This window comes from Mesocricetus auratus, unplaced genomic scaffold (assembly GCF_017639785.1).
Source record: "Mesocricetus auratus isolate SY011 unplaced genomic scaffold, BCM_Maur_2.0 Super-Scaffold_100010, whole genome shotgun sequence".
Taxonomy (NCBI): Eukaryota; Metazoa; Chordata; class Mammalia; order Rodentia; family Cricetidae; genus Mesocricetus; species Mesocricetus auratus.
This window is the reverse complement of record NW_024429194.1, coordinates 83,842,111-83,863,901: the sequence shown is the minus strand read 5'-3', so window position 1 is coordinate 83,863,901 and position 21,791 is coordinate 83,842,111. Positions and strand designations below refer to the sequence as shown.

The 21,791-nt window shown below is 53.3% G+C and overlaps 1 protein-coding gene across 2 annotated transcripts in view; it reads right to left on the bottom strand.

Annotated features, from left to right (window-relative positions):
* Positions 1-143: 143 nt before the first annotated feature.
* Mrtfa (myocardin related transcription factor A) overlaps positions 144-21,791 on the bottom strand; it is a 90,598-nt gene continuing 68,950 nt past the window's right edge. The window contains exons 3-13 of one of the 2 annotated variants that reach the window (XM_005067008.4): positions 13,869-13,924; positions 11,119-11,194; positions 10,130-10,291; positions 8,817-8,992; positions 8,270-8,419; positions 6,090-6,346; positions 5,828-5,996; positions 4,186-5,184; positions 3,732-3,884; positions 3,337-3,397; positions 144-1,655 (exon numbers count right to left, since the gene is read on the bottom strand). In XM_005067008.4, coding sequence (XP_005067065.2) covers positions 1,141-1,655; positions 3,337-3,397; positions 3,732-3,884; positions 4,186-5,184; positions 5,828-5,996; positions 6,090-6,346; positions 8,270-8,419; positions 8,817-8,992; positions 10,130-10,291; positions 11,119-11,194; positions 13,869-13,924 — 2,774 coding nt within the window. In that variant the 3' untranslated portion in view covers positions 144-1,140. The remainder of the gene's footprint in view (positions 1,656-3,336; positions 3,398-3,731; positions 3,885-4,185; positions 5,185-5,827; positions 5,997-6,089; positions 6,347-8,269; positions 8,420-8,816; positions 8,993-10,129; positions 10,292-11,118; positions 11,195-13,868; positions 13,925-21,791) is intronic. The other variant, XM_013111332.3, reaches the window with a different exon arrangement.

Below are 21,791 nucleotides of genomic sequence, written 5' to 3'. Positions count from 1 at the left end.
ATGGTTTGACTCCTGGCCCCTTGCTGAAGTCCACCTCATAGAATTGGGGCCACAGTGCAACCTCTAGATGACCTCATGGAATAGGCCCAGGGTCCCAGTCATGCCTCTCAGCCCTGATGGACCAAACACAACAGACGGGCAAGTCAGTGTTTTTTATTTTATTTTAAAAAGTTCACACAGCTTCCCCACTTCTGTCCCAGCATTGGTTTTGATAACTCTGTCCCTGTTCCATATTGAATCAAGACAGAACAAGGCTGGCATTGGGTAGAAGGTACCTCCTAGCCCCCAGCAGGTATAGCCAGGACCCACCCACCCTCACCCTCATCCCAAGGCCAGGGTGGCTGCAGTGGGGAGATGGGACGGAATGTGGGTGGGTGGAGAGCTCCCGGAGAACCAGGAAGCGCCTCTGCCCTTGTGGCACTAAGGAACCAGGAAGCAGGGCAGGATGGCGTGTAGGCAATGGCGGGTGTCTGTCTACATGTCAATGTGTGTGGAGTAGGCCTAGGCAGCTGCATGCCAGGTTGGGTACTGGGCCATGGGGCTCCTCATGATGACCCTGTATGAAGCCTCAAGCAGCTCTCTAGGCCTTTCGCATGTGAAGCAGGTGGAGGTAGCCACACCCATCTCCCCCACCCCTAAAAATATATGTATATATGTAAGTTGATATATAATATGGAGGTATATACACCTATACATATTTTTGCCACCAACCACTAAATGGTGACACCAAGATTAAAATGGCAGCAAGCCACCTCTTGGGACACAGGGTCCGGGACTGGCTGAAATAGGGAATGGGCAAGTAGAGGCCTGGCCAGTTTCTTCCTTAAAGGGAGAAGAACGTAGGTTGGCTCCAAGACCACCTGGGCCAAACTTCAGCCAGATGTGCACCTCTGACCTCAGAAAAGGAGGTCGGATTGAACTGGGTCTGGCCAGCCTCCCACGACCAACTGCAGCGTGGGCCCCGCGTTGTCTCTTGATATCTTGTGTCCCCTGCCCTGGATGAGCCTGAGCCAGGTCTTGGCTGCAGCCTCCAGGGTCTGTGATTGTCAAGGCTCACCGTCTCAGGGAGCACACACTGGCTATGGTTCTGTGGCTCCCCAACTTCAGATCCTTCCCTAGCCTATGTCTGGAGTCAGAGGGCTACAAGCAGGAATCCCAGTGGAGCTGCAAATCGTGGCCATCTAGGAAGTCCGTGGAGAAGAGGCTGGGGGCTGCAGTGCTGAGGGGAGCCAGGCTGAGTACAGGGCCACCAGATGACAGCTCCAGCCAGTCCATGCTGTCCAGGTGGCCATCAGCCAGGTCCAGGCCCATACCACTGCTGGGCTCAGGAGCAAAGTGCAATTCAGAGGTGTCCATGGGCGATGGGGGGTGGTCCAGGATGGCAGAGCTGCTTAGCATCTGGCTGTGGAGGTCATCAATGAGGGAGAGGGGCTCTGGCCCTTCGTGCCCACTCGTCAGCAGGGGCAGTCCCGTGCTGCTTTCCAGGAAGTCCTCCAGGCGCCCTGGGAGAGTTGGGGAGGCGGGTGGAGGAGCAGCCTGGGGGAGTTCATTCGAAGGCGAGGGTTGTGGTGTCAGCAGGGCTCCACAGGCTGCTGCGGGGGGTGGCTTCTCCTTGCCTGGTAGGGATGGTGGGTCCTTGAAATATGCTGAAATCTCTGCAACAGAGACAGTGAATGGGGTCAGAAACCAGGTTTGAATATACACAAGAAAATGATGGGACAATCCTTACCAAAAACCAGAGGAAAAAAATGTGACCACAGACTTAACTATAGGAGATACAGCCATAAAAACTTGTAACTTGGTGGGAGCTGAGGATAAGTGGTATATAGTGCTTGCCTGGTATACATGAGGTTCTTCTGGGTTCAAACCATACATGCATGCACCAAAAAATGAAATGAACAAAAAGACCTATCACCAAATGGAACTATTTGCAGGTTACAGATTTGATAAGGGAATTTATACACCCAGAATATACAAGCAACTTGTAAAACTCAACTTCATTTTTAAAAATGGGCAAAGGATAGGTATTTCTCCAAAGATCTACACATGGCTGTAACAGCTCACGGCATCACTGGTCATTAAGGAAATGCGATGACCTGCCCTGGGAAAATACTACTTCATACATGACAATCTGGCTACTGTCAGGTCAGAAATGAAGATGAGCACGCATGAGGTGTTGGTGAGGAAGTGGGCTCACTGGAGTCTGTGCACGGCAAGGGAAGCGGCAAGGGAAGGTGAAATAGCTCACAGCAGATTTAAATGAAGTATGGGCTGGTTCCTCAAAAAAACAAAACCCACAGTATGATCCGGTAGTCTCACTTGGGGGTATGCATGTACCAAAAGAATATGACAGCAGTAGCGACAAACAGTTCAAGTGTCCAGTGATGGACAAGTGGATGAGACTTGAGGACATGCTAAGTAAACTAAACCATTTACATACTGACCAAAACCACAGGAGCCCACGTACAGAGTGGGCATACTCAAGACAGGGTGGGGACTGTGGGGTTTTCATCTAAGGGTTCAGTTCTTAGTTTGGGAGAGTGAGAGGGAGACATGGTTGTGCAACACTAATGAGTTAGTTAGCAAGTTCTGTTACACGTGACACGATAAAACTTTGTCTCTGCCCTGGATCAAGTATGCCTGTGTAGCTGTTCACTGCTCACCAGATGCCACCACCGGCCTTTTCTGGCATCCTCGAGTGTCCTTTAGGGGTAGGTAGCACTCTAGCTACTCTTCCTCTGCCATCCCTTAAACACCGGATCTCAGGGGTTGCAACTCCTTCATTAATCTCCCCTTGTCCTGATGGGGTCTGCTCTAGACACTGCTGCTGAAGCCTGGGGTGCCCCTGAACTCCAGTCCAGCCACTTGCAGTGGTCACAAAAGCCATTAAGGCTCACGGCAGACCAGATGCTCCCCTTGAGTCTGAGAACTCCTGAGCATCAGGCACTGCTCTCCTGGCCGCACCACTACAGTTCACCAGTGTCACCGTGCTAGTGTTCCTGTGTAACCAGTCACTACAGCAGGGGGGCCTTGTGTCAGACCACTCTGCTCTAGGCTGTGCCCATGACCTGGCCATGACCTGATGCTCTTCTCCCCTCTTCCCTCACTCCACAGCCCCTTCTAGGGCCTGCCCTGGAGCCCTGGCTCTTCCCTGCCCCCTGCCACAGGTATTTGGACAACTCTTCCCCAGCTCTACAAGGATAAATGTAGGCCATGTTTGCCTAACTGCAGGGCTCCAAAGAATACATGTCAAAAGACTGGGCCTGCCCAGGCCTTCAAGATGACATCATAGGCCTGTGACCAGAGGTAAGGAAGGTAGCTGGGGTGGGGTTTTACCTCCACTCTGAATAAGAATATCAAACAGATCATCCATCTGCTGACTGGAGGAGCCATTTTCCTGTGGGGAAAAAACAAAAGAACGTGAAAATCCAGACACCAACTAAGCTCAGGCTAGGCAGCTTAGCTTGAGCTTCCGTCTTGTACTGGGTATTCCCTGCGCTCATCCCTCAACCTATGTGGGGCTGAGGCACTGCCCGAGGCTGGGCCTACTGCCTTACAATATTTATTGCACATGCATGAGTGCATGCGCTTGCCATAGCATGTGGGGGTCAGAGGGCAACCTGCAGGGGTCAGTGCTCTCCTACCATGTGTGAGGCTCAAACTGGCCATCAGGGAAGCGCCTGTATCTGCTGAGACATCTTGCCAGCACACCCAGCTCCCAGCATCCTCACCTGCTGCTTAGGCTGCTGAGTCACACTCTCCTCATACCCAGGCGGCTCCTTCTTCAGCAGAGATGTGGGGGTTGCAAATGAGGGCTGAGGCGGCTGCTCCAGGTCCATCTGCGCAGGTGGGCCAGGGGCTGGAGAACCCGGCTGGGACAAGGGCTGGAGGGGAGAAACAGCTGTTGGTGAGGGGAGAGGCAGGCTCTAACTGTGCCAGGGTGGGGAAGGGCCTCCCTCACTGCCCACAGGTAGTTAGCTAATGAGCTTTGGGAGCTTTCATGGAAGCCACTAGGGGAGGAGACAGAGAGTGAGGTGAGCATGAGGCTGTGAGGGTGACAGGAACACCTGGTCTCAAGGAGGCCACTCTAGGGAGCAGACCCTGGGCCTGAGGTCACAGCCTCCACAGGGCAGGGTCCACTCTCCACCCATCCATGAGCCACCCCTGCCCCTGCCAGTCAGCTACCTGCTGGGGGCTCCCAGTGGGCAGGCCAGGGCCATCTGCGCTCTTATTGGTCACAGTGAGGATGAGGTGAGTCCCTGTCGAGTCAGTGACCACAGTGGGAGGAGTGACCCTCTTGAGGAAGCTGCTGCCCTGTGGGCCCAAGAGCAGCTGGGAGGCAGGGGCCACATCTGGCTCAGGTGGCCCAGCTTCCTGCTTCACCACCACAGGTAGGGGCCCTGGGGCCGGGGCCTGAGCGTCTCCATGACTGGTAGTGGGAACCGCCAGGCCAGGACCAAAGGCACGAGCAGAGTCCTGGGGCTGGCAGGCCAGCTGGCAGCTGGAAAAGCTACTTTCCCGCTTCACAGGGCTGCTGGCTGGGGCTGGCTGCTGGGCCCGCTTCTGCTGCTCTAGCTGCAGCCGGAGCAGCTCAACCAGCTGCTGCTTCTGCTGCAGCATCCGGGTCAGCTCCTCAATCTGCTTGTCCTTCTCCTGCAGCATCTGGTCCTTGTCCAGCGCCTCCAGCTCAGCCCGCGCGCCGGGGCTCAGACAGCAGGACGCAGCACGGGCACCCTCCTCCTTCACGAGGATCTGCAGTGGGGAGGCCTGCAGGGTGAGCTGTGTCAGCGGCGATGTCACCATCTCACCAAAGGCATCCCCTGGCGTGGAATTCTCATCACCCGTGCTGAGCAGTGAGCGCTCTGAGGGGGTGGGAGACACAGGGGGTGTGGAGCCCGTGCTGCCAAACTTCACCATGCCATTGCTGGTTACTGTGGCCACCACCATCTCAGCTGGGGCCAGGCCTGCTGTTACAAGAGCTGGCGCTGTGCTCAGCCGGGCCGCAGGGAAGGCGACCACTACCTCACCAGCCTTGGACAGGAGAGAGGTGGGGGCAGGGGCCTTCTGGGCTCCTGGAGCTGGGCTGACTTGGTCATGGTAGACGCGCAGGCGCTCGATCAGCTCTGTCTTGGTGCCGGAGACGGGCAGTGACCGCAGCTTCAGCTCCTGTTTCAGCTCCGCCACCTGTGGGAGTTGAGCGTTAGAGGGGCCTGGGCGGGCGATGGGACAAGCTGTGAAAGGTGGAAGACTAGCAGTGTGTGAGTCAGTCCTTCCCCTGGGTCCTCTAAGCAGCCCCTGCAAGCCCCTTCCCTAGAGTACTCTTCCCCAGCCCCACACAGTGCCTGGGGCTCACTGGCTGCACTGGACGAGGAAAGCTCACAGAATAACATAACCTTGAGCCCATCAAGCCATTGAGCAGAAAGGACAGGACTTAAGTCCAGCTGGAGTCCCTCATGAATGTAGTCTTGCAGGGATCCAGGTCATGACACGGGAGGGCCGTGTTCAGCAGGAGACCTGGCCTAGCCCATCTTCTGATGGGCACTGACTGGCAGGGTGGAGTGGGTGAAACTGACAGCCTCTCCTCCCAGAGGGAGCCACCCCGATGCTACTCACAGCACTGCACACGATAATGGAGAAGACAAGATTCCCTCAGGCCCAGCTCCACACACACACAGGCACTGACACCATTAGGACCGCAGGCCACAGAGACCTACAGCAGGCTCCAAGGTACTCCTGTCATGGGGCATCACAGTCTCTGCCTAAAATCTACCCCTAATTCTTCATGGCAGAGACCTAGTCTTCCAGTGAGAAGGGGTCAGCCACCTACCTTCATGTCATCCAGGTTGGCTGGCAGGGCTCCTGGTTTGCCAGCTAGTGCCGTGCTGTTCTGACGTGCCAGCCCACTGGGCCCTGGGGTGCCTGAGCTGGAACTGTTGCTGGTGGAGAGGCTGCGTGACGGGGTGGGGGCGCCACTTCCTGGAGTCTCACCTGCTGGCCTGGGCGAGACAGAGACAGCAGCTTCAGTACCTCCCGAGCGGCTGCAGGCAGCGGCCGTCTGGTCTGCAGACCCCAGGGACTTGTGCTCCTACTTGGGGGGGGCGGGCAGGATGGCCTGGTAGTTGTAGTGCTGCTGCTGCTGCTGCTGTTGGTTGAGGATCTGCAGCTGCAGGAAGAGCTGCTGCTGCTGCAGGATCTTGGCGTAGGAGGAGTCCATGGCGGGCCCCCTGTCCTGCTTCTGGTCCGGGGGGATGTACTGGTGGTACTTGAGCTTCTTCACCTTCGGCTTCAGCTCCTTGGCCTTCTTGCTGCGCTGTGACTTCTCACTGGCAGACTTTGGTTGGCTTTGCTGGGGGGACACGGGACAGTGCATCAGGGGCCACCCCAACAGGCACAGCCTAGCCCGTGCCCAGCATCTTCTCAGAAGGTAGCCACGGCTACTCTGTGAGGCGATCCCTGTCCTAACAGATATGGCAGGCTGGAGGAAGGACCAACCAAACGTGTCTGCGCAGGTGCCACCAGGACCCCGAGCAACCCAAGAACGAGGAAGCGGAACTGGCTGTGCAATATGGTCGTGCTCAACAGCACCACCCCAGCCCCCGAGAGCCCCCCTGGAAGGAAGCGTCAGCATCCTGGAAACAAGCAGAAGGCACTTGCCCAGGGCCGCACAGGGACCTGGTTCTTGATCCAGCCCAGGACGCCACATCTTTTCTTTGTGTCCCATAGGATCCCAGCTGGAACAACTTTAGGGCCTCGATGGCCAGAGGACTCAGGCCAGCCAAGAAAGGTCAGGGGGCAAGGCACAAAATACCCGCCCTTGGGGCAGGTGGAGGTAGCCAAAGGCCAGTTATCGGGGTTGCAGAGAGGACAGTGGGAGCCCAGAAATTCCCGAGCAGACAAAGGTGACACACTGGTAGAGGATGATGCAGAAATCAGTGACCAGGTGGCACTGATGACCAAAGGGAGGTCTGGGCAGAGGTGGCCCACTGAAGACGACAGAACGCCGAGCAGATGGACACCCAGACTGCAGAGGGAAGAGGTGGCCAAGGGAGGAGTCAGGGACAGCGTAAGGGAGGAAAGCCAGTCAGGGACTGCTACAGACTGACAGGAGTCCCCTAGCCAACTGAGCACTCAGAAGAGAACCAGGACAGCAAGCCATCAGCACACTCAGGCTATGGTTTCACGGGTTGCCATGTGGGTGTAGGGTGTGGAAGGGGAGGGAGCCAAGAGAAAGAGAGGGCGAGGACAGGGGACGCTGCTGGGACATCGTAGGGGGCTCTGCAGGGCACACAGGCTCTGACGTTGACCTCTGTGAAGCTCGTAACGCCAACCCCCTGTGCACACAAGGCTAGCAAGCCCAGCCCTGTGCCTCCCATAGTCCCTACTCCCCCAGCTGCTTCGAGGGAGGGAGGGTGGAAACAGGCCGGCTGCAGGGCCAGTGGCATGGTCCAGGCACACACTGCTAGGCACAGCACTGTCACTGCTTCAGGAGGCAGAAGGTGAAGCCTCAGGCACAGATGCCGGGCTCACTGCTTGCCATGGGCTGAACGTGGTGTCCCCGCTGAGACTCACGGTAGAGGTGCAGTCCCCACTGTGAGACGAGGATGGTGGCTTAACTTGTACGTAGAAGGGACCTTGAGTGACTAGGAATACATGAGGTCATCGTAGGATGGAGCCCCCGTGACTGAGTCCTGGACACTGAGCCCCGCCACCATGGGCTAGTGCTGCAGCCAAGAGAAACCCCATTTAAAGAAAAAGAATTACAGACCAGTGGTGGTGGTGCACACCTTTAAACCCAGCACCTGGGAGACAGAGGCAGGTGGATCTCTGTGAGTTCAAGGACAGCCAGAGGTACAGAGTAACCCTGCCTCAAAAACCTAACCCAGAAAAAACAAAACAAAACAAAAACCCAAACCATTTTAATTGTGTGCACACACATCAGTGCGTGTGAAGACAGAGAAGAGCTGTGGGAGTCCGCACTCTCCTTCCACCATGCGTGTGGGTCGGGGCATCAAACTCAGGGTGTCGGACTTGGTGGCAAGTGCCTTTACCCAGGGTGCTATTAGCAAAAGCCAGTCTAAGCTAGTGCTCGGCGGGCTGTGACAGTGAGTGTCACCACGGGCAGTGCAAAGGTCAGAAGAAAGTCCCACAAGGCCTGAGGTCAGGGCCCTGACCTCTAGAAGGCGCACCCCACCCTTGCAGCTCCCCCACACCTAGAATGACGTCAATGGCTTCAAGACGCAGGGAGGGAGGACAGTGACTGGCAAAGTACCTTAATGAGTGTGGGGGCGGGCTTGGCGGTGGGGACGGAGGATCCATTGGTGAGGCTGGGGGGCAGCAGAGGTGCGGGAGCCAGAGGAGGCTGCTCTGGCAGGGAGAGTGCTTCCGCAGGGTCAGGACCCACTGGGAGCTGAGAAAGAACCTGGGAGCAAGGGGAGAAGTGAGGACCCTGGCACCCCAGTGTCCTCATGGCTGGAGGACAGAGGGCAAGTGGCAATCGGGGACAGGACTAGAGAAGGCAGGCAGAGGCAGCAGCACACCCCTGAGCGCACGTGGACCAGCAGTCAGCTAGGAACAGAGGCAGCCAGAGTGGGCAGGCCAGGGAGGCTCGGGACCCCAGCCCAGCCTTTATGCTCAGGCTGCTAGACTTAGGTCCATGGCTGACATCAAGATGCTGGCATCTGAAACAGGACCCTTCCCCCACCACACACCCATCCCTCAGGCATAGTGGGAACTGCTCATCTTGCCCAGGACAGAGAGCCCTGACTCTGGGCAGCCTTGGCAGGTGGGAGGAAGAATCTGGAAACAGGTAAACTCACCTGAGTGGGTGATGTGGAGGTGGCACTGGGTAGGGGTTCGCTGACTCTGGACTCCAGGGGTGATGGCACTGAACCCTGGGACTCATGGCTGGCAGGCTGCTCAGGGGATAAGGCATCACTGCTGTCCTCATCGAAGGAGGAGCTGTCTGCTACCTTTGGATAATTCACCTGGCCCACTGAAATGCAAAGCCATGTGAGTCAACAGCAGCCGGAGTGCGGGTAGGTGGTGGCAAGCAGGGACATCGGGACCCAGCCCCAGGTCTGAGAGGCACAGTAAAGAGACCCTGGTGTCCACCCTGCCTTAGTGTGGAGCTCAGAAGCACAGTCTGTGTCCTGAAACAGGCTTGCTAGAAGCCACCAGGTTACTAGTGGGCGAGTGAAAGCCCTCATTTTGGGCCTCGTGTGCTGAGTTCACACAGGGAAGGGCATGTGCCTGCTGCTGAGAGACCAAGGTGACAAGTAAGTACAACTCCCCCTTAGGGCCAACAAAGGCCACAGCAGCCTAAGGCTCTGGAAAGGGACGCCCACCTCACAGGTGTGTGGGGTCACTGGAAATGTTAAGGCGGCAGGACAGCCCACTGCCACAAGCACCCTGATTGGCCCAGAGCCACACCCTGACAGCGGACACAGGGCAGAAGCAGGGACAAGGACCCCAGTGCGGGGATCACAGCGGCAGTGAGGGATGCCGAAACACAGGCGAGGAGGATATGTCAAGAGACTGTGTCACAACCACCGCCTCCACAGCCAGGGGGAGGGGTGGGACCCAGAGGCAAAAGAGGAACAAGTCCCAGCCTCTTCCTCTCCAGCCACGACCTGAGGCTTTCTAACCCAAGTCTGTCCCTCACCAGTGGGCTTGCAGAGTCACAGCGGAGCTCGGCCTTCTGTCCCTGTACTTCATGCCTATCCTACAAAGGTGTCTCACTCCCGCTGGCCATTCTGAGAGGACAGACACCATGCGCAGGCCAGCGCCCAGGTCCTCTGTCCTCTCCTACACCCAGCCGTGTCCCGAAGCAGAGCTGGGTGGGCCCTGCCCTCTGAGAGGTGGTGGCTGAGGGGCTGGAGCAGAACACATGCTCATCTCCAAGTGCACACCGAGGAAACCTCAGGTCTGAGGGGAGGGGTGACAGGAAACGGAAATGATTGAGTGTGTGCATGGGCAAGAGTGGGTGAGCACCAGGCCCTTGACAGCCCCACCACTCCTGTCTGAGACAAACATGGGTTCCACTTCCTCCCAAGTGTCAGCCCGAACACCGCCTCACATCTTCTGGTGAGCCCCTGTCCCGTTTAACTCAGCCCCTCTCAAGCCTCCTCACCAATGATGGCTTCCTTCAGGCTGGACTCCACAGGCAAGATATTCTTCTCCACCAACTCCATGGGGCCAGGCCTCTGTGCGATCTTTTCATTGAGGTCATCGGCCAGCCTGGCTCTCTTCAGCTTCAGCTGCTTGGCCTGGAGAGAAGGCTCAGCCGAGGTCTCTACCGTGGGAGAGAAGGGGTTCAGAAAGATGAAGGAGAGAGGCCCTGGTCCTGCCCTGGGGCCTCAGAGCAACAGGAGCTGATGCAGAGAACGCAAAGCATGCCCAGGCAGAGGAGGGTGACCTGGCCTCCAGGGTCACAGGACAACCAGAGCCAGGCCAGGCCAGCCCTGAGGAGTGTCTGAGGTGGAGCTGCAGCCAGAGGACACCAGATAAAGGACAGCTCCTGCTCCCTTACACGGGGCCACTGAGGCAGACTGTTCTTTGGCTCTCAGTGACGTCAGTGGGGAAGTGTGGGACTCTGACTTGAGAAAGTCTTCTCTAGGCTCCCAATGACACCAAACTTAGCAAACAAAGAGTAGGCATATATGTGCCACTCTCTGGAACCCAAACCTTCCTCTGCTAAAACTGCAGCGAGAAGGCATGGCTGGGCCAGCTGCGGGGTATCTAGGTGAGTGTGCCTGCCCTCACAGGTGCTTAGGCAAATGCCCTCACAGGTGCTTAGGCAAATGCCAGATGAATGAGTGAGTGAGCAAACGAATCCAAAAACAGAGTGCACTTTTTATAGGAGACGGGCCCTGTCCCGGCAGGCAGAAGCAGTTCTATACCAGTGGGTGGTGGGCCCTGGAGCAGGGTCAGGTCAGCCTGGACGAGTGAGTCTGTGCTTCTCACACACTCCCAAAAGCCAGTGGCAGCCACATAATTGTGTCTGAGTGTGAAGCCAGCAGCCGACCCCGCCAGCAGAAGACGGACAAGAGCAGAGAGCGGGAGGCACAAGAGCAGGGTGAAGATGGGGTCAGGCGGGGAAGCACCTCCGACCTCACACACCTTCCAGAATGTGCATTCTGACCAGCTCCGATCTCTCTGGCCGGGAACGGATCTTCCGTTTCAGATAGTCCTCGGTCTATGGAAAAGCACACCAATAAATTCTCAAGGATGGACATACACTTATGTATGGACAGGACCACAAAACATGATTTGGCTGTAGTGGCTTGGTGACCTCAGGGTCACAAGGCAAGGGGGAGGTGTGAGAGTATACACCAGCCTCCAGCTGCATCTGTGCGTCCCTCGGGCCCCTACTGTATGAATTTAAAACTTAATACTTTTTTGTTGTTCTTGTTTTTCCAGCAGGGTTTCTCTGTGTAGCCCTGGCTGTCCTGGAACTCGCTGTGTAGACCAGTGGCCTCAAACTCACAGAGATCCGCCTGCCTCTGTCTCCCGAGTGCTGGGATTAAAGGCGTGCGCCACCACCACCAGCTAAAACTTAATATACTTCACAACCAACTACAATTAGAAAACAAAAAGTAACCAGTCTCAACAGAAGAGTCAATGTCCTCTTGCTGTCGTTCTTTTATGTAGTTTGATTCTGCAGAGCTGTAGTCATTCTGGTTGTCATTTTATGTCCTGTTTCAAAAACCCTGCATTGCGTGATCTCAAGAGCATTTTTAATTCAGTCTGAATGACTGCCAAATGCAATACTAATTTTGATACACAGTGTCAGAGCTGTAGTTCCTTAAAGTCCAATATCCTCATTTCTGCATTTATTAGATGCTAGAGAACTAAACCATTCCCTCAACAGCCACTGAGTTCCTGCTGCTTGAGGATAATCATAAGTGCATATGACTGCAGAACCTAGACTCTTCACCTCTGTAACAGCATTTTTCAAATTATAAGTCAAGACCAGCCTAAGAAATGAGAGGACAGGATGGGGCCGGGTAGGTTCGAGTGGGAAAAAAGTTATCGGGGCACATCGCTCATGCTACAGGCTGCTGCCTGAGAGCCCGTGGCAGGCCTGGAGTCTGAGCATACAGGTGCAGAAGGGAGCCGTGGGCTCTGGGTGCATCAGTTCCTCTGTAGTGAGCAGGGTTAGCTGCGGCAGCTCTCACAGACAGCGGCTCTAGCCGTGGCCCAGGTGGAATGTGGCATCAAAAGTCTGGAGGAACTTCCAGCTTAGAAACTCAGGCAGGCGCTCCCCCACCACAGAAACCACACCTAGTCACATACATCTCTCGCCTCCTGGGTACCGAGTCATAGTCTTTGTAACAAACAGTAAATCTACGAAGGATGCCCACTGGCTAGGGTCTGGCATCCTAGAAGTTACTAAGGATGGACAACCAGAAAGTCAGCTTTCTCCCAGTGCAGAAGGTAGAGACTGTGCTGATGTCACTGAAGGCATCCCTGGGGCTGGAAGCAGCCACACATGGAGGGCTGTGTCTGCTAGCTCCTCTGGAACCAGGAATGGGTCTCCACGAGATGCTGTCCACACAGGATTACAGAAATAAGGAGCAGTGGTGTGACCAGAATCCTGTATGGAATCCTCTGGAACCCAAGCTGACAGTGCTGTCTCTTACTCAGATGCAAAAGTAGCTCATCAAAGTTCTGAATTGGTATAATTGAGTAAAGCAAATTATGCTGTGACCAATCCAATATACTCATTTTTGGTATTTTAATTAAGACAGCCTAGTAATTTGGAAGTCATTTGAGAACAGATGTACAACACAGAAAAGGGCTCAGTGGGTAAAGCTGCTTGCTGCTGAGCCTGATGACTTCAGTGTGATCCCCAGGACCTGCATGGTGAAGGAGAGAACCGACTCCTGCCCTCTGACCTCCACACATGTGCCAACACACCCGAGGTTTGAGTTCCTACGTTATCACTTTCTAGTCGGGCAATTATTAACTTCTGCGGCTTCTAAAACAAGGGGACAGCACCTAAGTCTTGAGGGCTTCCTGTATGGACCAATATGAAATACAGGGCATCACACACAGCAACTCTGTAGGACAGTGGGTCTAACCAGGTCCCACTGTTTCCTGCACTGCTCTGCCTAGCTATAACGCTGACCCTTTCTCCTTGCTGGGCCTTCTCTGGCTCCCATTAAACGGAAGTGTGTGCGGTTTGTTACTGTTTCTGTTTCTCAGTACCCATGACTTCATTCTTCCTACTTGCTAACAGTTAACCATGATTTTCTAAAGAGAAAAACCCAGTCTCAGAAGTAAGTATATTAGTCTCGAAGGATGGTGGGAGGCCCAGAAGCCAAGGCCAGCGGTCCTCCAGTGGGAGCAGGAGAGGAAATACGAGCCGATCACTTCCCCATCTCCACCCACGTCAGGCATAGGACATTCCACAGAGGCCAGAGGGAACTGAGAGGGAGAGGTGGGATGCAGCTACCATCACAGGACGTGCGGCTTGCAGCGCGCCCGTGCCTGCTTTAAAAGGGCATACATGGATGCTGCCTGCTTCAGGGCAGATGGAGACAGAAGCTCACAGGAGTGCCCACAAGATTGTAGGTGCTGTCCCCAAGTGGAAAGCCTGCACATGGGTGACACTGTGGCAGATCATCTACATAAGGCTCAACGGAGTCGATGGAGGGACGATGAGTTGTCTCCAAGGCCAGGTTGGGAGGGAGCCTGACACCTTCCCAAGGCCTCCAGGGCGTTGGAAGGGTCTACCAGGCAGGGAGGCTGGGGAGGGGTGAGGCAGCAAAGGCCTGGAGGTGTCTATTATTTAGACTGCAAGGAAATGCAGCTGGGGGATGATGACGACAGTGCACTCTAGAGGTCTTTGGGGGAGGGAGCCTTACCCTGGCCCGCTCCAGGCTCCTTCTCTGCTCATGAAATGCAGCTGGACTTTTCAAAGCTGTTGAGACAAGAAGCATAAAAGAATCACTTTTAGAGGTTGAGGCTGGCTCGGTGCCAGAGTGCCTACTCGGCACAGGCAAGGCTCTGGGCTCAGTCCTCAGCACCACCACCCAAACTCCAACAGCACAACACAATCCTAGTGACGCGTCGCTTACAACACAGCAACTACCGCAGAAAGAAGAGCCATCCCGACACCCAAGGAAGCCTGTGTCTTTATGGCTGGTCACTGAGGGTCCGGTGGGCAGTGCCCTCCTGAGCTTCGCTCCGGTCCTACCCCACTCTTGTCCCATCAGTCCAGCCTCCAAGACTGCCCGGTTCAGAAGCGATGCGAGCGGACCCGCCTCGTCTTCTCAGCCTCACTAGGAACCAAGAAGCCTCGTGTTTCCTTCAGCAGCTGGTATCAACAGCACTATTAAGTGAACTCAGCTTCATCTTGGAAAACTAAAAAAATTCAGTCACTGTTGGCTGGCCCTGGTGAAGGGACACATATTACTGCTGATGGAAGGCTGGGTTCTCTTCTGGAGCCTAGGACTATCACAGGGACCTTAACTTCTGTCTCCAGTGGCATGTCTAGCCACAACCCCTTTGCAAGTGCACCACGAGCACCCCATCTCTTGTAAGGTGACACAGACAATTTAAGACACCGGGGAGGATGGGGAAGCGAGTGGCTCACTTCACTAGGGAACAGTGGCCTAAGTAGGTGAGAAATATGCAACACTGTGGTCAGTTTCACTTCTGCTGCCCAAGACTGCAGACAGCTGTGAGACTGTGTGCAGAGATAGCCTTCCAGGCTGCTGCCTGTGGTAGAAGGGTACGGGTGGGAGTCGCTAAAAGTAGAAAGAGCACAGATAGGACCTATCCTGCCTGGCCTCTGTGCTTCCGTCCCCTAATCCCTGGGGACAGGCCTCCCAAGAGCATGCTCAGAGGAGTGTCAAGGTCCCAGCAGCATTCTGCTTAAAGACAGTTTAAAAAATAGTAATACTATCCAGGTGGTGGTGGCACACGCCTTTAATCCCAGCACTTGGAGGCAGAGGCAGGTGGATCTCTGTGAGTTTGAGGCTAGTCTTGTTTACAGAGTAAGTTCCAGAATAGCTAGGGCTACACAGAGAAACCCTGTCTGGGTGGAAAAAAGTAATAATAATAAGAAAGAGAACTTCATTTTAAAAGTTCAGAGAACTCTTCCATTTTCTGACAGCAGGGGGAGCTCTAGACTTGACAACTTCAAGATCAGCTGGCACAGGTTCCCTCCTCAACCCTGCCAGCTGGCCAACAGCTGCAAGCTCGTCTCTGGGTGGAAGATGGGGTCAGTACTTGAGGCTGTCTTCCCATGCACACACACACAGGAGCACATACACCTGGAGTAGGTGATGTTCCATTTATGAAGCCCAGAAAAGTTAAAGTGGTCACATGGTTACAGCTTAATTCCGTTAAAGAGAATCTCTCTTCTCTGAGTTAAATTCTCAACTTCTTCAAAAAACAGAGAAGAAAAAAAGCTGTCAGACTGGCGCACAGTGGGAGTGGGTGGTGACGTGCCAAGGTCTCACCAATCCGATGCACTAGTTAGATGTAGGTCTCACTGTGGCCGTGTGGAAAGGCAGGCTTGACCACAACAGCAAGACGCATGGGGCACAGAAGGGCCAATGGCCATCTGAGACTCCAGTGCTTCCAGACCTGCAAACTAGGGTTTAAAACCAGGGCTTGCTCTCCATGGCATGCAGAGCTGGGAGAATTATTGTGCTGGACAAGGCTAGGACAGGAGACTGAGAAGAGACCAGGAGACCTCAAGACAGCAATGGCAAAGCCATGAAGACTCACTTCACAACAACTACATCCTAGTCTCTAAAGACTACTGTTCTAATTTTATATGGTGAAGCAGCACTAGCTGAGATGCAGTTACCCAGCAGAGAGCAGAGGGTGGATCCCATCCCGACCCTCTTCGGCTTCCCCTTCTCTTCCTTTATCTAACCCTGACTAGCATGTTGGTTCCTGTCTGTCCCTGGACAGCCTGCCTAAGGTTATGCTTTTTTCTCTCTCATTCTGAATTTTACTCCCTGACAACAGGTTTGGCCATTTTTTTTATTATTTTTATTTTTAAATTTAAATTAGAAACAAGGTTGCTTCACAAGTCAGTTCCAGGTCCCTCTCCGTTTCCCTCCCCTCCTCCCATGCCCTCCCCCAACCCCCCCAATATCCCCTCATTTCCCCAGGGAGGGTGAGGCCCTCCATGGGGGTGTCCATAGTCTGTCTTTTCATCCAGGGCAGGGCCTGCACCCTCCCCCAAGACTTCAGGGTGAGAGTGCATCTCACATTGTTGGATGGGAGTCCAAAGTCCGTGTGTATACCAGGGATAAATACTGATCTACTGCCCAAGGCTCAATAGATTACCTAGGCCTCCTCACTGACACCCCCATTCAGGGGGTCTTGATCAGCCCCATGCTGGATTCCCAGGCATCAGCCTGGGATTCAAGAGCTAACCCTTGTCAGGTCAGCTGTTTCTAGGGGTTAAACCAGTCCAGTCTTAATCCCTTTGGATCATCAGTCCTCCCTCTCTGTCACTGGCTTTCTTGAGTTCAGCTCAGTGCTTAGCCGTGGGAGTCTGCCTCTGCTTCCATCAGCCACTGAATGAAGGTTCTGTAGGTTTAGCCATTTCAATAGCCACTTCTGCCAGGCAGGAGGAGGACAGCAATGGCTCCTCCTTTAGTGTTTGAAGACTTCTAGTTAAGCAGGTCCCAGGTTCACATGGGAGGGATTAGAGCTGAGCAGCAAGCGACCTCTCCCGAGTCCCTGGCGTTTAAGGTTGGGCAACCGCTGTGTGTGCCCAGCCAGCTTTGTTAAAGCACCTTACAGAAGGTGGCTTGGTGATGAAGATGTAAGATGATATGGGCAAAGCCCTGGGCTTCCTTGATACACGATCAAGTGACACTGGGGAGCCCAAGCCAGCCAAGCTTCCATGTTAAGGAGGTGGGACCCAGGGAAGCAGAGAATGTTTTAAAACCCTGGCCTGGGTAGTTGGAAAGGACAGACTCTAAGTGTGCAGCCAGGAGGGATGTGCTCATGTGGACTCTGTCTCCCCCTTCCTTCCTGCCTGCCTGGAAAGCTTTGCCAGGCAGGTCCAGAACATCACTCATTCCAACTTTCACATTCCCAGAACTCCAAGGAGGCAGTCTGCAAAGAGAAGCCCTTTAAGACCCATGCAAACACCAGAGCTGTTAGGAACACACAGTTCTGGGGGCAGGGGGCAGTTCCCGACCCTTTTTCCATCCTGGGGATCCGGTGACACTCTGAGCAAAGGCAAGTGTGCAGCTTGAACTGAGCAGAAGAACAGAGAAGCCTCAGGACACAGTGGCCAAGAGCTGTGGCATTCCTCATCACAGCTTCAGCCGCAGACTGGGATCCACCCCAGCTGGCTGTAAGCAGTGGGCACTCTGGGCCTTCTCGCTAGCACCTGTTTTCCTCCTGCCTGACAAGCTTGCTGCCCTTAATGAGCACATTTGTGAATTAAGAAATAAAGAGTTACGGTTTCCATTTTCTCAGGAATGTACGGTCTTGACCATTTAAAGGAGGGCTCAGAGCTGAGTTCAAGGTGCCTGCAAGGCTGTGCTCATGAGCTGAAGCAGGAAGGGCATCAAACCAGTGACTCTGGAACCAGTTCTAGATTTACGTAAGTGTCCAGGCAAGTGAACCTGCTAGGGCCCACCAGGCAGTTCTGCAAATGCTCTCATGGTGGACAGCTCTTAGTCTGCAAGCCCAGTTCCTCATTCCCCACCTGGGTCTGTCTGTGTGCATGTGGACTGGGTCTCTACAGAAAGGAGACGGTGGCTCAGCACTGGCTGCACTGCAAGCTCACTCTAACTCTGCACTTGGCATGAGCGGTTAACCCACACTCTGCCTTTCTTCCTACTTGTGACGTGTTAGGTTTTTCATTCTTATTCTTTTAAATACGCATGCATGCGTACATACATGCATGCATGCATACATACATATACATATATACATACATGTTGTTTTTGTTTTTCAAGACAGGGTTTCTCTGTTTAGCTTTGAAGCCTATCCTAGAACTTGCTCTGTAGATAGACCAGGCTGGCCTCAAACTCACAGAGATCTGCCTGCTTCTGCCTTCTGAGTGCTGGAATTAAAGGCGTGCACCACCACTGCCTGGCTTCTTCTAAAAATATTTTTATGTTTATGGGTGTAACTGTATGTGCGGCTGTGCACCATGTGCATGCAGTGCCCTAGGAGGCCAGAAGAGGGCGAAGTATCCCTGAGACTGGAATTAACAGATGGTTGTAAGCTGCCATGTGGGTGCTGGAAGTTGAACCCGGGTCCTCTCTCTTAACTGCTAGGCTATTTCTCCAGTCCCTTTAATTTTTCTTCATTCCTTCATTTCCTTCCTCCTTCTTTCTTCGAGACAGGGTTTCTCTGTGTAGTCCTGGCTGTCCTGGAACTCACTCTGTAGACCAGGCTGACCTCCAGCTCACAGAGATCCTCCGCCAGCCTCCTGAGTGCTGGGATGAAGGTGTGCTGCCATCAACTCTTGAATCTTCTCGACAGGACTGTGTTCTACTTCCGTTCCAGGAAGAATAGACCAGCAAACCCTCCATGAAGTAAATGCCAGAAACTGTGAATTTTCCCAAGTGTGGTTCAAGACAAGCGCATTCTGGTGGAATTCAAGGGTCTCTAGACTCCTGGGCTCCAAGAAGTCTTAGCTTTAGTGGCTTGGCAATTTTGGTACCAAAAATTGAAAATTATAGCTGGGTAGTGGTGGCACATGCCTTTAATCTAGCACTTGGGAGGCAGAGACAGACAGATCTCTGTGAGTTTGAGACCAGCCTGGTCTATAATGTGAGTTCTAGGACAGCCAGGACTTACACAGAGAATAACCCAAATAAACAAATAAATAAATAAGCAAGCAAGCAAATATTCAAACTCATTATTTCACTGGTCTAAAGGACAAGAAGAAGTGAGACGGTGGGTGGGGCTTAAAATGTGCTCATCTCCAACACCCCTGAGTGATGAACAGTACATGTGGAAGGACTTCCTGAACTTTCTCAATAGCCTGGTTTGAATTTTCAGTTCTGGGATATGAGGGCCATCTGTCTATGACATCTGCAAGCTCACTGATTGCCAAGGTTGACATTTAAACTCCACTGACTTCACAGCTAAAGAGTTCTAATTTCTAGAGTTATATTCCTGGGAGACAAAGACTCAGGCTGGGTGTGGGCACCTCAATAGCAGAGCCTGCACATGTGAGGTCCTGGACTGGATCTGAGGCACTGGTGTTTTCCTCAGACCAGGGCTAGAACCTGTTCCTGTTGAGATGATCCTAACTCCTGCTGACTGGGTTAGGGAGTGGTCATCACACCTAGGTGTTCTGCCCAGACAGATGCAGGAGTAAAAAAGGCCCCTCACAGACTATGGAAGGGCACAGGTGTCTACACCGTTGATGGGTAAGGGCTGGCATGAGCATTAAGGAAATGATTCTGGGATTACATACCCAGGTAAGGACCGACCAACGCACTGGAGCAGCTGAGGGTTTAGAAATAACGTAATGAATTGTGGGTGCTTGCTTGGACAATTACCCAGTTGGAGACTATGCAGTGTTCCTCAAGAGGCCTCCATAGCATAGAAGGAACTAAACAGCCCTATTTAACTAACACACAGTTAGTTAACAGAAAGCTGTCTATAGACTTCCAGTCTCCCAAACTGACAAGCATGACAGCAACCTGGAATGCCAATAGTGACAGTCACTCTTACGTCTGCCTCCCCAAACATGACCCCTGACCTCAATCACAGGATGACCTCACCTGGATGCTGTTTCCGTTTCAAATGAACCCCTCCCTGGCCGTCTTTTTCACACAGCTCAGGCTGGCCCTGACCTTGCTGATGCAGCAGAGGATGCCCCTCCTGCCCTATCTCCTGAGAGCTGGGATCACAGGCATGTGTTACCTCGCTGGTTTATGTATTTCTGGGGTCTACCATGTGAGCCTCACCCCAGCCCCTTCAAGCATTTACAGACTTAAAGTTTCCTGTGTGGGTAAGTCCCACTATAAACTGTTTCCTTCGGGAATCAATAACAGAAAAGCTGGGCTGAATCTGCCTCTTTGTAAGTGGCAGTGAAACCAAGGGCAAGTCATGTGACTTCTGAGGCTTCTGTCCTCATCCACAAAAGGGCAGCTACCACACCCAGTGATTATTAGCTTTGAACAAAGTGAAAGTGTTCTGCTGTCTGCTAAGCTGGGTTAAGGTTAAGGCACAGTTACTGCTGCAGTCTCTTCCCTTCTTACCCTCTCAGCACGTGCACGAGGCAATCCACTCTTTATCCCTATGTTCAGCCATAGTGCAACAAAGACCACTAATCAAAGAGTCATGTCAACAGTTCTAGGGCCTGGCTATGACGATAAGAACCAGAACGAAATCAGTGAGAACCACAGACAGTTTGGGTAGAAGGGGACCACACATCTAGGGCAAGCAAGATCCAAACTAAGAGTCATGAGCATTCTTCAGCACATATCCTGTTTTGGTATCAGCGTGACACCACCCTTGTTTTGATACCTGGCTGTCACCCCTACACAGACCAACACAAAAGCCAACCACCAAGAATGAAGACAGAGGGGTGCAGGAGATGACTCAGTCAGTAAAGTGCTTGTGAGAACATAAATTAAATCTCTGGAGCATTTTTTTAAAAGCTGGACACAGTTGTAACCCCAGGGCTGGGAGACGGGAGGCTCTGGGGCCTGAGGAACAGTACCCTGCCCTCCACACACATATACCCCACCCATACACAGAAGGATGAAAGCAGGAAGCAGAGATCTGATCTGAGGTACACGTTCCCATTGATTCACCAGTGATGGGAAAGACCAAAGCTAGGAGGGGGTACACAGACTAGTACACACAAATGTCAAAGACAGGGTACACTAAGGGTTAAAACACCAGGGCCAAACACTTGGAATCTGGTTGCTATGGCTTCTATGATGTTTCCCAGAGATCCCTGTGTTAAAGACTTGGTCCTTAGCCCAGCTAATACCAGGAAGTGATAAACTCGACAGGAGGGAGGGGATTTGACAAAGGTGAGGATAGTGCGACCCCGGCCCACCCCTCTCTCTTTCCTCCATCTCCCAGCTGTATGAACTGAACAGCTACACCTCACTGCGCACCTTCACCGCGCATAGTGGGTTTCCACAGGCCGGCCAATCATGTACCACCATCTCAAAACCATGACACTAGCCATTCTTGCAGAAGACACACAGTAGGTCCCTATCACTGACATGATGGCTCACAACCACTGTAACTCCAGTTCCAGGACATCTGATGCCTTCTTCTGACCTCCATGGGTACCAAGCACACGTGTGGTGCAGACATACATGGAGGCAAACACATATACAAATTGAAACAAACTGTGAGCAAAATTAACATTTTATAAATTGATTATTTCATGTATGTTGTTATAGTAACAGAAATAGCTGTGAGTCACCCCACATGAATGCTGCAAACTCTGGTCCTCTGCAAGAACAGTAAGCACTGTTCCCTCTGGCCTTTTAAATTTTCTTTTTCCTTTCATGTTTTATATATTTTGTATTTTGTTGGGGGCAGGAGTGCACACATCATGGTGCATGTGTAAAAATCAGAAGGCAATTATCTGGGTCTCTCTGCTTCTACCATGTGGGTCCTGGAGATCAAACTCAGGTGGCCAGGCTGGCAGAAAGTGCATTTGCACCGAGCCTTCACACTGGCCCTCTCCCTCCTTCTTCTAAACAGAGTCTCTTGCTAACCCTTGATCTTGATGACTGGGCTAGACTGGCCAGCAAGTCCCAGGGATCTGCCAGTCTCCACCTCCCCAGGCTAGGTTTGTAGGCACATGTCACCAC